At 54.8% G+C, this 12,986-nt stretch overlaps 1 protein-coding gene and 1 long non-coding RNA gene across 2 annotated transcripts in view; one reads left to right on the top strand and one right to left on the bottom strand.

The window, feature by feature from the left end:
* LAMA2 (laminin subunit alpha 2) overlaps positions 1-12,986 on the bottom strand; it is a 554,587-nt gene that overhangs the window by 47,020 nt on the left and 494,581 nt on the right. Inside the window, exons 48-51 of the mRNA XM_064170111.1 lie at positions 12,851-12,975; positions 10,465-10,627; positions 6,030-6,174; positions 1,198-1,336 (exon numbers count right to left, since the gene is read on the bottom strand). Coding sequence (XP_064026181.1) covers positions 1,198-1,336; positions 6,030-6,174; positions 10,465-10,627; positions 12,851-12,975 — 572 coding nt within the window. The remainder of the gene's footprint in view (positions 1-1,197; positions 1,337-6,029; positions 6,175-10,464; positions 10,628-12,850; positions 12,976-12,986) is intronic.
* Positions 3,082-12,986, top strand: part of LOC135189570 (uncharacterized) — a 45,151-nt gene continuing 35,246 nt past the window's right edge. Inside the window, exon 1 of the long non-coding RNA XR_010308155.1 lies at positions 3,082-3,277. This is a non-coding gene — a long non-coding RNA (uncharacterized LOC135189570). The remainder of the gene's footprint in view (positions 3,278-12,986) is intronic.

Below are 12,986 nucleotides of genomic sequence, written 5' to 3'. Positions count from 1 at the left end.
GGTCAGTTATTAACCTATTAACAAACACCTCCTTTCTTTGAGCTGCAGAGCAGCCTGGGGGCTCACCACAGCAGCTCCTTGTGCACAAGAGCACTTTGAGGCTGTTGTGAGGCCAGGCAGATAAAGCTGACACAGCAACAGGCTTCTTTCTCTGGCAGAGAGGCTCTTGTTCTTGTCTTTGTAAGCCTGCTGAATATTCAGTTAGACTTAAACTAAGGGTTTTGGCCTGTTTAAAGCCATGTAGTGCAGTCACTGAATTCAAGCATCTGCTATTTCTTCAGCTTCAATACAGCTTCAGCTCAGGTTTCTCAACAATATGGCTCAGCATTTCAAAAGGAAAACCAGAAGTAAGCAGTGGGATTTTGTTTGTGTAAGAAATTCAGCAGCAGGCTTCTGAAGGTGAAAGGCTGCCAGATTTCATTCTGTATCCACTAAATATATCAAGAGCACTGCACCACATACTGGAAGTCCTCTGGACACAGGAGGAATTTAAGGGGTCCTGAAATGTATCATCATATCAAAGAGCCACAGAATGGCTCAGGCTGGAAGGCACCTCAGAGATTCACCTACTCCAACCTCCCCACATGGGCAGGGACACCTCTCAGCTAGGCTTGGTTGCCCAAGGCCTCATCCAACCTGGCCTTGAACATCCCCAGGGAGGAGGCAGCCACAACCTCCCTGGGCAGCCTGTGCCAGAGTCTCACCATCCTCGCACTGAACTTCTTCCTCAGCTCCAGCCTAACCCTGCTCTTCCTCAGCTCCAAACCATTCCCCTTGTTCTGTCTCTAGACACCCTAGGGAAAAGTCCCTTCCTGGAGGATCCCTCCAGGCACTGGAAGGCAGCTCTAAGGTCCTCCCAGAGTCTTCCCTTTTCCAAGCTCCCTCAGCTGCTCTTCACAGGACTTGTATTCAGGTCTCCTCAGCAGCTTTGTTGCCCTTTTCTGGACACACTCCAGCATCTCAATGTCCTTCCTGCAGTGAGTGACCCAGAACTGAACCCAATACTCAAGATGCAGCCTCCACAGTGCCAAGCACAGGGACACCAAAGTGCTGCTCTGCCGTGGTGCTGTAAGGGACACTGGGAACTTACCATTCCCTCCCTGCAGGTGACCATCAGCAATACAGCCAGAGAGTGAGACTCTCTTGCATTTACAGCCCCTAAAGCCAAGGGAAAGAAAGTGGTGTGAGCCTCCTTACCTCAGATTTCTCAGAGTGGGCAATCCCCCAAAATAGATCTTCTCATGTCCTTTTAAGTTGAGGCCGAAGTGGCTGCCTGCAGAAGTTGCTGCTAAGGTCTCTTCTTCATTGGTGTCAATGTCTACAATTGATATGTTGGCTGAAAGACATTTGAGAGGAGTGTCAAAAAACATCAGACCTGACCAATGATGTAAGAAAGCCACAGAGAAAGAGCTGGAAGGTTAACAGGTGCAGGGAGAGGCGAGGGGGGGGGTTGTGATCTGCAATTAAAGCAGTGTGTTTCCAAGCTGGCAGTTATGGGCAGAGGAAGAGACTGCACTCTCCTGTTTCCATAACAACCTGACAAGCTGTAGCAGTTCTCTAGGCTGGATCCTTAGGTGTTCTCCAGCCCTGTTTCACTTTGGTGTGCTCTTTGTGGCAGTGGAACCTGGGGCTAACACTTCAGGACAAAGTCAAGGCAGAAAGGATCGTTTCACAGTGACTTTCAGCCCAAGGGTGAGCAGGATGTTCCCAGTGGCAAAGTCTGCTGAGCCTTGGCATGATGTGCCTTAGATTGGTGAGCAGTCACTAAACCATCTTCAACCCTCAGCTGCTGCCATGTGGAATCTCAGCCTGGAGTCAGTGATGCACTGCACACAACCAGCCCCTTTGAACTCTGGCTCCGTGGATGTTTTACAGGGGGGGGGTTGATACAGGATGGAAACGTCAATGGCAGGGGCAGGGCACAGGGGAAAGTGCTAAGCTGAGCCAAGGAAGAAAGGGATAATCTGTTATAGGGATGCAAAGAAAGGGCTTGCCTGCCCTTCCTTCCTTCCTTCCTTCCTTCCTTCCTTCCTTCCTTCCTTCCTTCCTTCCTTCCTTCCTTCCTTCCTTCCTTCCTTCCTTCCTTCCTTCCTTCCTTCCTTCCTTCCCTTCTTTTCTCCCTCCCTCCCTCCCTTCTTTCTTTCCTCCCTCCCTCCCTCTCTCCCTTCTTTCCTTCCTTCCTTCCTTCCTTCCTTCCTTCCTTCCTTCCTTCCTTCCTTCCTTCCTTCCTTCCTTCCTTCCTTCCTTCCTTCCTTCCCTTCTTTTCTCCCTCCCTCCCTCCCTCCCTCCCTCCCTCCCTCCCTCCCTTCTTTCTTTCCTCCCTCCCTCCCTCTCTCCCTTCTTTTCTTCCTTCCTTCCTTCCTTCCTTCCTTCCTTCCTTCCTTCCTTCCTTCCTTCCTTCCTTCCTTCCTTCCTTCCTTCCTTCCTTCCCTTCTTTTCTCCCTCCCTCCCTCCCTTCTTTCTTTCCTCCCTCCCTCCCTCTCTCCCTTCTTTTCTTCCTTCCTTCCTTCCTTCCTTCCTTCCTTCCTTCCTTCCTTCCTTCCTTCCTTCCTTCCTTCCTTCCTTCCTTCCTTCCTTCCCTTCTTTTCTCCCTCCCTCCCTCCCTCCCTTCTTTCTTTCCTCCCTCCCTCCCTCTCTCCCTTCTTTTCTTCCTTCCTTCCTTCCTTCCTTCCTTCCTTCCTTCCTTCCTTCCTTCCTTCCTTCCTTCCTTCCTTCCTTCCTTCCTTCCTTCCTTCCTTCCTTCCCTTCTTTTCTCCCTCCCTCCCTCCCTCCCTCCCTCCCTCCCTCCCTCCCTCCCTCCCTTCTTTTCTTCCTTCCTTCCTTCCTTCCTTCCTTCCTTCCTTCCTTCCTTCCTTCCTTCCTTCCTTCCTTCCTTCCTTCCTTCCTTCCTTCCTTCCTTCCTTCCTTCCTTCCTTCCTTCCTTCCTTCCTTCCTCCCTCCCTCCCTCCCTCCCTCCCTCCCTCCCTTCCTTTTCTGCCTGCCTTCCTCCCTCCCTCCTTTGTTTCCCCTCTCGTTCTTCCTCAGACAGTGAGACGCAAGCGATTGCTCCTAATTTGCACACCTAAGGAACGAACTGAACTTTCGTTTTAGCTACTAAAGCAGCCAGCCTGGTGTCTGGCGAAAGAAGGAATGGAGCGAGCCTGGCAATGAAAGGCCTGTCAAGCTCTTAGGAGACTTCAAAGGAGGACTGGCAAGAAGAGGCAATGCATAATCCATGGAGAGGAAGGAGTGATGGGAGGATGGGAGGAAGAGCCTTTGATAGAAGCTCTTGCTGCAGGTGAGTCTCTCGTAGCAGCAGCTGGCTCCAAAGAGTGAAGGGATGTGCAAAAGCTGAAATCAAACTACCCTTTGCAGGGCTGAAAGAGAACTGAGTGGGAGTTAAGACTTCCCTGCTGTACCTTACATGAACAGATCCATTGGCTTCTCATTTCTATAGCTGCCACACATGGGAGGCATCCCAGGAGGATGCTCAGAGGCTGCAGCAGCTCTGCTCTGAGCACAGACTGACAGAGTTGGGGCTGTGCAGGCTGGAGCAGAGGAGGCTCCCAGGGGACCTTCGAGGATCTGAAGGAGGCTACAAAACAGCTGGGGAGGGACTTTTTAGGCTCTCAGAGAGTGCCAGGACTGGGGGCAATGGAGCAAAGCTGGAGATGGGGAGAGTGAGGCTGGAGGGGAGGAGGAAGTTGTTGAGCAGGAGAGTGGTGAGAGGCTGGAATGGGTTGCCCAGGGAGGTGGTTGAGGCCCCATGGCTGGAGGTGTTTGAGGCCAGGCTGGCTGAGGCTGTGGGCAGCCTGCTCTAGGGTAGGGTGTCCCTGGGCATGGCAGGGGGGTTGGAACTGGCTGCTCCTTGTGGTCCCTTCCAACCCTGACTGATTCAATGATTCTGATTCATTAATAACCACAGAACCTTAGGGGCTGGAAGGGACCTTGGAAGATCATCAGTCCAAGCCCTATGCCAGAGCAGGATCAACCAGGGCAGGTCACAGAGTTCAGAAAGGTTTGAATCTCTCCAGAGCAGGAGACTCCACAGCCTCTCTGGCAGCCTGCTCCAGGCTCCAGCACTCTCACACTGACAAAGGTTCCCCTCCTGTTCCCATGGCACCTCCTCTGCTCCAGCTTGCCCCCAGTGCCCCTTGTGCTGCCCTTGGCCACCCCTGGGCAGAGCCTGGCTGCATCCTCCCAGCACTGCCCTGCACATCCTTAGCACAGGACTGAGGGCAGCCCTCAGGCTGCTCTGCTGCCAGCTCCCAGCCCCAGCTCCCTCAGCCTGGCCTCACAGGAGAGCTTCCCCTGCCTGCAGCAGCTTGGGAGCTCTGGGCTGGGCTCTTCCTTGGGGGCTGGACTCTTTCAGGCAGTTCCCAGAGGTCCTTCTTGACCTGACTGGCCCAGAACTAGGCACAATATTCCAGATGTGGCCTCACCAGGGCAGAGTAGAGGGTGAGGAGAACCTCCCTCGACCTGCTCACCACTGCCCCTCTAATCCACTCAAGGATGCTATTGGTCTTAGCCACCAGGGCACACTGCTGGCTCATGGGCATCCTTCTGCCCAAATTGCAGCCCTGTGGCATCCTGTTTCATCTTAACACCTCTTGATGTAAGTGTGTGCTAAGACAAGTGGCTAGCAAGGAGGCCTCCCTCCTCTGGAAGTGCAGCAAACCCACAAGAGAGAGATCCAAGTTATTCTGCCCAGGGTCCCAGCACCCAGGCCTACTTCATCCAAATGACAAGAGAGTGGGGCTGTGAGATGCCAAGGTCAGGTAGAGAACTGGCACTGCAAGGGGCAGAGGAGAAGGAGTCTGTCACCCTGAAGATTGAGAATGCAGCAAGGCTTCAGGAGAGAATGTCACAGTGCCCTACATAAAATGAACCTGGCTCAGCTAAGTTTCTACCAGCCCAGCACTAACTAGCTAAGAACAACCAGAAAAAAGCAGGCTGGCATCTTATCAAATGCCACCTCTTCAGACATGGCACCAGGAACGAGTCCAAGGGCCAGTAAAAGCCATCCTGGGGGTTTCCATGCAGATCCAGAGCAGGGCATGCAGCAGCAGGGAGCAGGACAGAGCTGAGTGTGTGGGTTGGGTGCAGACAAGCAGCAGTGCAGAAGTCACTGCTCTGGCATCTGCTGAGCACGAGAGGGCTGCACAGCATGAGAGCTGTTGCTGTCTTAGCAGTCACCCAGCTTTGGGTTAGGATTGTCACCACCCCCAGGGAACTGATGAAAAAGCTGCTCCCCACCCCCTCCCCTCTGAACGTAATTTACACAACTCTAGAGCAAAGTTCTGCCTGAAAAGTAAGCTACCTGCTCACAAGGAGCCTGCTGGGCACTGCAGCCACTCACATGCCACTCCCCACACCTCCACAGAGTCAGAATCACAGAATTAGCCAGGTTGGAAGAGACCTCTGAGATCATCCAGTCCAACCTAGCACCTAGCACCTAATTAACTAACCCCTGGCACCCAGTGCCTCATGCAGCCTCCTTTGAAACACCCCCAGGGATGGGGACTCCACCACCTCCCCACGCAGCCCATTCCAATGCCAATTTCTCTTGCTGTGAAGAACTTCCTCCTAACATCCAGCCTGAACCTGACACAGCTTGAGGCTGTGTCCCCTTCTTCTGTCCCTGGGTGCCTGGCAGCAGAGCCCAACCCCACCTGGCTACAGCCTCCCTGCAGGCAGCTGCAGACAGCAATGAGCTCTGCCCTGAGCCTCCTCTGCTGCAGGCTGCACCCCCCCAGCTCCCTCAGCCTCTCCTCACAGGGCTGTGCTCCAGGCCCCTCCCCAGCCTTGCTGCCCTTCTCTCAACACCTTCCAACACCTCAACATCTCTCTGGAGCTGAGGAGCCCAAAACTGGACACAGCACTCAAGGTACTGCAATCAGAAGTGGTCCAATCCAAGCACAAGAGGTTGCCAAACCGCTGCAGCTTCTGACCGCCAGCGCTGACGCACAGCATCTTCCCCACCATTAGGTGCTCAGCTGCAGTGCACCAGCAGCTGAGAAAGCCACGCTGCTGACACCACAGCAACTCACCTTGCTTCTGAACTCTTGACAGGGTGAAAGCTTTCCATCTGCCATCGTTGTGGTTCTGGCTGCTGAGAACAGAAGCTGTGCCCGAGCCCAGATCGTAGCTGACCTTTATTCGCCCCTCGCTGAGTTCCACACTCATGAAATCCTTCTGCCAGGGAAAAGCACAGACACACGAATCAGGCTGTGCTCGCTGGGTGAGAGGCCCAGGGCAGTATCACAGTCTCACAGTATCATCAGGGTTGGAAGAGACCTCACAGATCATCAAGTCCAACCCTTTAGCACAGAGCTCAAGGCCAGACCATGGCACCAAGTGCCACGTCCAGTCCTGCCTTGAACAGCTCCAGGGACGGCGACTCCACCACCTCCCCGGGCAGCCCATTCCAGTGTCCAATGACTCTCTCAGGGAAGAACTTTCTCCTCACCTCCAGCCTAAATCTCCCCTGGCACAGCCTGAGGCTGTGTCCTCTCGTTCTGGTGCTGCTTGCCTGGCAGCAAGTTTGCAGATGACACTAAGCTGGGGGCAGATGTGACTGGGTTGGAGGGCAGAAGGGCTCTGCAGCGGGACCTTGACTGCCTGCACAGATGGGCAGAGTCCAAGGGGATGGCTTCAATAGCTCCAAGTGCAGGGTGCTGCACTTTGGCCACAACAACCCCATGCAGAGATACAGGCTGGGGTCGGAGTGGCTGGAGAGCAGCCAGACAGAGAGGGATCTGGGGGTGCTGATTGATACCCACCTGAACATGAGCCAGCAGTGTGCCCAGGTGGCCAAGAGAGCCAGTGGCATCCTGGCCTGCATCAGGAATGGTGTGGCCAGCAGGAGCAGGGAGGTCATTCTGCCCCTGTACTCTGCACTGCTCAGACCACACCTCGAGTACTGTGTTCAGTTCTGGGCCCCCAGTTTAGGAGGGACATTGAGATGCTTGAGCGTGTCCAGAGAAGGGCAACGAGGCTGGGGAGAGGCCTTGAGCACAGCCCTACGAGGAGAGGCTGAGGGAGCTGGGATTGGTTAGCCTGGAGAAGAGGAGGCTCAGGGGAGACCTTATTGCTGTCTGCAACTACCTGAGGGGAGGTTGTGGCCAGGAGGAGGTTGCTCTCTTCTCTCAGGTGGCCAGCACCAGAACAAGAGGACACAGCCTCAGGCTGTGCCAGGGGAGATTTAGGCTGGAGGTGAGGAGAAAGTTCTTCCCTGAGAGAGTCATTGGACACTGGAATGGGCTGCCCGGGGAGGTGGTGGAGTCGCCGTCCCTGGGGCAGTTCAAGGCAAGGTTGGATGTGGCACTTGGTGCCATGGTCTAGCCTTGGGCACTGTGGTAAAGGGTTGGACTTGATGATCTGTGAGGTCTCTTCCAACCTTGGTGGTGGTGATACTGTGAAGTTGTTGTCAGAGAGAGTGATTGGCATTGGAATGGGCTGCCCAGGGAGGTGGTGGAGTGGCTGTGGCTGGAGGTGTTGCAGCCAAGCCTGGCTGGGGCACTTAGTGCCATGGTCTGGTTGCTTGGCCAGGGCTGGGTGCTAGGTGGGGCTGGCTGAGCTTGGAGCTCTCTTCCAACCTGCTTGATTCTGTGATTCTATAATTTAACAAACTCAGTGTTCCAGACACTAATTATTAGTGCTGCTAATCACTAGAAATAGCATCCTCAAAGTCTTAAGAGACAAATTGTCTCAGGGAGCAGTTTCTTTCCAGCTCCCAGGCTTTTCCAGGAGTTTAAGTGAGTAATTTTGCCTAGGAAGCCACATAATTATACAAAATAATTACACACAATCATCAAAAATAATTACATTAATGAGACTTCCAATATTCAATTACAAAAGTTAATTAGAAAAATGAAGTGCTTCATTATCATAATAACATGTTGTCTTTACCTCCAGTCAGTCAGCAGCAGCAGCCTCCTTGCTAACTGCAGCAAAGCAGAGAATCACTGAATGGGTTTAGGTTGGAAGGGACCTCAAGGATCAGCCAGTTCCAACCCCCTGCAATAGGCAGGGACACCTCCCACTAGAACAGATTGCTCAAGGTCTCATCCAGCCTGGCTTTGAACACCTCCAGGGAGGTTGTGGAGCACAGAAGCACCCAATGTGATCTTTGATCACATTGGGTGCTTCTGTGCTCCACAACCTCCCTGGTCAACCTGTGCCAGTCTCTCACCACCCTCACTGCAAACAACTTCTTCCTCACATCCAGTTTCCATCTCCCCTCTGCCACTTCAAACCCATTCCTCCTCCTCCTCTCATTCCCAGACCTTGTCAATAGTCCCTCCCCAGCCCTCCTGGAGCCTCTTCCAGATCCTGCAAGGCCACTCCAAGGTCTCCTCCAAGCCTTCTCCTCTCCAGGCTGCACAGCCCCAACTCTCCCAGCCTGTGCTCAGAGCAGAGCTGCTGCAGCCCTCTCAGCATCTTGGTGGCCTCCTCTGCACTGGCTCCAACACTTCCATGTGCTGCTTGTGCTGGGGGCTCCAGAACTGCCCCCAGGGCTGCAGGTGGGGTGTGAGGAGAGCAGAGCCAAGGGGCAGAATCCCCTCCCTTGCCCTGTGCCCACACTGCTCTTGCTGCAGCCCAGCACAGGGTTGTGTCTGGGCTGCACTCACACTGCAGGCTCCTGCTGAGCTTTGCATCAGCCCAGACCCCCAGGGCCTTTCCCCCAGGGCTGCTCTGGTGGCTTGCCTCAAAACACAGGGACCTGAGGTAAGAGTGGTTCACACAAAGACAGCTTCTGTTCAGTGCTCAGGAGTTCTTCAGGCCTGGAGGGAGAATGGCTGTGCAGCACTGCTGGGCCATGTGCAAACGCTCCCAGGCTGCACCAGAGCTGCTGAGATACTCCTCACTCATGTAAGGCCCTGGCCAGCTGTCCTGGTGAGTAGCTGCTCCCTGTGTGCACACAGGTGTGGCTGTGGCTGTGAGCTGACAACTGCTGCTTAGGTGCTCTTGCTAAGTGTAAGGGGCTTCATTTCCAGACCTCAGCAACATGTGAGCACCATCACAGCCTGTTTGTTGCACCATTCACAGAATCACTTCATGCAGCAGGTTGGAAGGGACCTTCAAAGGTCATCTTGTCCAACCCCCCCTGCAGTCAGCAGGGACATCTCCAGCTAGAGCAGATTGCTTAGAGCCACATCAAGACTGACCTTGAATGTCTCCAGGGATGAGGCCTTCACATCTCTGAGCAACCTGCTCCAGTATTTCACCACTCTCATGGTGCAGAACTTCCTCCTGATGTCAAGCCTAAGCCTCCTCTGCTCCAGTTTCAGACCGTTGGCCCTCATCCTATAACTACAGGCCCTTCTGAACAGTTCCTCCCCAGCCTTCCTGTAGGTACCCTGCAAAGATTCTCTAAGCTCTCCCCAAAGCTTCTCCTTTCCAGGCTGAACACCCCCAACTCTCCCAGCCTGTCCCATAGGGTAGGTGCTCCAGCTCTCTGATAACCTTTGTCACCTCCTCTGGACCTGCTCCAGCAGGTCCAAGTGCCTCTTGTGTTGAAGACTCCAGAGCTGGACACAGCACTGAAGGTGAGATCTCAGCAGAGCAGAGTGGTAGAATCACCTCTCTTGTTCTGCTGCACACACTTTGGCTGCAGCCCAGGCTGCCTTCTGTGCTGCCAGTGCCCATTGCTGGCTCCTGTGCAGCTTCTGCCCCATCAGCACCCTCAAGCCCTTCTCTGCAGGGCTGCTTTCAATCTCAGCATGCCACAGCCTGGACTGACACTGAGTTTAGTTCCCCTTCAGTGCCACTCACATCAAACATCTCCTTTTTATCAGTGGGACTTGTGTCTAGGGTTGTCTCTTCCCACATTCTCCTTGCCCTCACAACTCTCAGTGCTCAACCACAGCTGACAATGTTTGGACAGGGGAATATTTGGGATAAATTAGAGCTCAGTAATAATTATCTCCATCTTTTCAGAAGAGCTGGACTCACACAGTATCACAGTATCACAGTATCACCAAGGTTGGAAGAGACCTCACAGATCATCAAGTCCAACCCTTTAGCACAGAGCTCAAGGCCAGACCATGGCACCAAGTGCCACATCCAACCTTGCCTTGAACTGCCCCAGGGACGGCGACTCCACCACCTCCCCGGGCAGCCCATTCCAGTGTCCAATGACTCTCTCAGGGAAGAACTTTCTCCTCACCTCCAGCCTAAATCTCCCCTGGCACAGCCTGAGGCTGTGTGCTCTTGTTCTGGTGCTGGCCACCTGAGAGAAGAGAGCAACCTCCCCCTGGCCACAACCACCCTTCAGGTAGTTGTAGACAGCAATAAGGTCACCCCTGAGCCTCCCTCAGGCTGACTCAGTGCCTCAGTCCCTGGGCAGCCACATCCACACTGTCCTCACTTCGAGCATCACACCAGGCAGTGCCATGCCAGGACAGCACTGCACTGGGTTCACCCACTGCAGAGATGGCATGAGGCTTGTGAGGAGTGTGCTGAGCAGCCTCTTATCCTTACCAAGTCGTCAGTGGCAAGATACATCAGCAGGGCAGTGGATGAGAAGGTCCTGAACTTGAATGTGACGGTGGAGATGTTGGGGTTCCAGCGGGCTGGGCGGCTCACCACGGCGTAGCTGTCCCCATCAAACTGCACTGTCCCCTCACCGTCTGCCACCTGCGGGCTGAAAAGGGACAATTCCAACAGCTTGCCTTTGTGCTCAGAGGTTAAAAGCTCTGGGGGGGTTAGGGCAGTCACAGGACACCTCCTGGGAGTCTTTCTGGTCTGGTTTGGTTTCCTACCAAACGCCTGCTGGGAGAAGTGGAGCTGCAAGGTCAGCTCCAGGCAGGCTGCCAGGAAGGTGGAGAGGAAATGTTCACAGAACCACAGAGTGTTAGGGGCTGGAAGGGACCTCCAGAGATCATCCAGTCCAACCCCTTGCCACAGCAGCAGCACCCAGGGCAGGGCACACAGCAACACATCCAGGTGGGGCTTGAAAGTCTCCAGAGCAGCCCCTTCTTGAAAGTCTCCACAGCCTCTCTGGCAGCCTGCTCCAGGCTCCAGCACTCTCACACTGACAAAGGTTCCCCTCCTGTTCCCATGGCACCTCCTCTGCTCCAGCTTGCCCCCAGTGCCCCTTGTGCTGCCCTTGGCCACCCCTGGGCAGAGCCTGGCTGCATCCTCCCAGCACTGCCCTGCACATCCTTAGCACAGCACTGAGGGCAGCCCTCAGGCTGCTCTGCTGCCAGCTCCCAGCCCCAGCTCCCTCAGCCTGGCCTCACAGGAGAGCTTCCCCTGCCTGCAGCAGGTCTGTGACTCTGGGCTGGACTCATTCAAGCAGCTCCCTGAGGCCCTTCTTGATCTGAGTGGCCCAGAACTGGGCACAATATTCCAGATGTGGCCTCACCAGGGCAGAGTAGAGGGGGAGGAGAACCTCTCCTGACCTGCTCACCACTGCCCCTCTAATCCACTCTGTGAACCTCAGGGTCTGTGATGGCTCATGTGGCAATCTTGAATGCAAACCAGCTTCATGTACTCATTAGTCTTGTGATGAAGTTTGGGTTTGCTCTGGGAAGGGCTGTAAGAGCCCCAGAGCCTCTGCTCTTTGCATGGCAGCTGCCAGGACTGCGCTGCAGTGGTGCCTCTGCACAAGGGCCTCAGCCTTGGAAGCTGAGACATGGCTCTGGAAAGCAGTTAGAGATTAGTCTGGTGGGGAAGAGGAGTGACCATCACAGCTGTCTAAGGACAGGAATCGATGTTGAAAGACATAAGGGAAGGGAGTCCTGAGCTGACAGATGTGGATCTTGGTGCTGCCTGAATGGGTCCCTCACCTGCTATGGAAGCAGAGGTCTCTCATGGGGACAGGATCTCCCATACCTGTTTGAGGATGGAAATGCCCTTCCTCGTGGGAACCTCTGCTTACTGGTGCCTGAGAAAGGCACTCTGAGGTGCTCTGCTCCGTGCTAAGAGATGCAGGAACCCACAGCACAGCTGTCCAGGAGCAAGACTGAGCCCCACTGTGGATCTCCCCCTCTCGTTTTAACTAGCCCTGGTCACAGGCTGGCAGGAGCTTTCCCACCAGAGGAGCTACATTGCCTCAGTTCTGCTAAGACAATGCCCACATTTATCACAGATGCACAGAATGGGTTGGGTTGGAAGAGATCCCAAAGATCACCCAGTTCCAACCCCCTGCCATGGGCAGGGACTCCTCCCACCAGCTCAGGCTGCTCAAGGCCTCATCCAACCTGGCCTTGAACACCTCCAGGCAGGAGCATCCACAGCTTCCCTGGGCAGCCTGTGCCAGTGCCTCACCACCCTCAACCTGTGCCAGTGTCTCCCCAGCCTCACTCTCAAGAATTTCTGCCTCCTCTCCAGTCTCACTCCTCCCTCTCCCAGCTCAAAGCCATTGTCCCTCATCCTGCCATTGCCATCCCCTGTCAAAAGTCCCTCCCTAGCTCTCCTCTAGCCCCCTTCAGGTCTGGAAAGCTGCTCTGAGATCTCTCCTCCTCCAGGCTGAGCAGCCTCACTTCCATCAGGCTCTCCTCACAGGGAGGTTCTCCAGCTCTGTGATCATCTTGGTGGCTTCCCTTGGACCCTGGGTTCCCCAGCACTGGAGGCAGTGCTGTAGGTGAGGTCTGAGCAGAGCAGGGCAGAGGGGCAGAATCCCCTCCCTGTGCTGCTGCTCTCCCTGCAGGCAGCACACAGCTGGCTCTGGGCTGCCAGTGACCAGTGCTGGCTCCTGGGCATTTTGGCACCCACTGACACCCCCAAGACCAGGTGCTAACAGACTGAAAGTGTCAATTGGAACCTGATGGCTGCTGTGGAAACTCCTGCTGCTTGCCACAGGATGCAGTGTGACTGCAGACAGGTTCCCATGCAGCCTGAGCACCAGGCAGTGTGTACCTACCTGACTGCACAGCCCTTGCAGTCTCCCTCAATGTCCCTGAAATTCCACAGCCCTATGGGCTTGCTGTCTAGGAAGGTTTCACCCACGCAGCCAGTGAAGGTGGTGACTCTCACAGCATCTGCCTTCTGCAACAGAA

This window comes from Pogoniulus pusillus, chromosome 33 (assembly GCF_015220805.1).
Source record: "Pogoniulus pusillus isolate bPogPus1 chromosome 33, bPogPus1.pri, whole genome shotgun sequence".
NCBI classification, from domain to species: domain Eukaryota; kingdom Metazoa; phylum Chordata; class Aves; order Piciformes; family Lybiidae; genus Pogoniulus; species Pogoniulus pusillus.
Note: the sequence above shows the minus strand (reverse complement) of the source record. Positions and strands in the feature narration are given on the sequence as shown.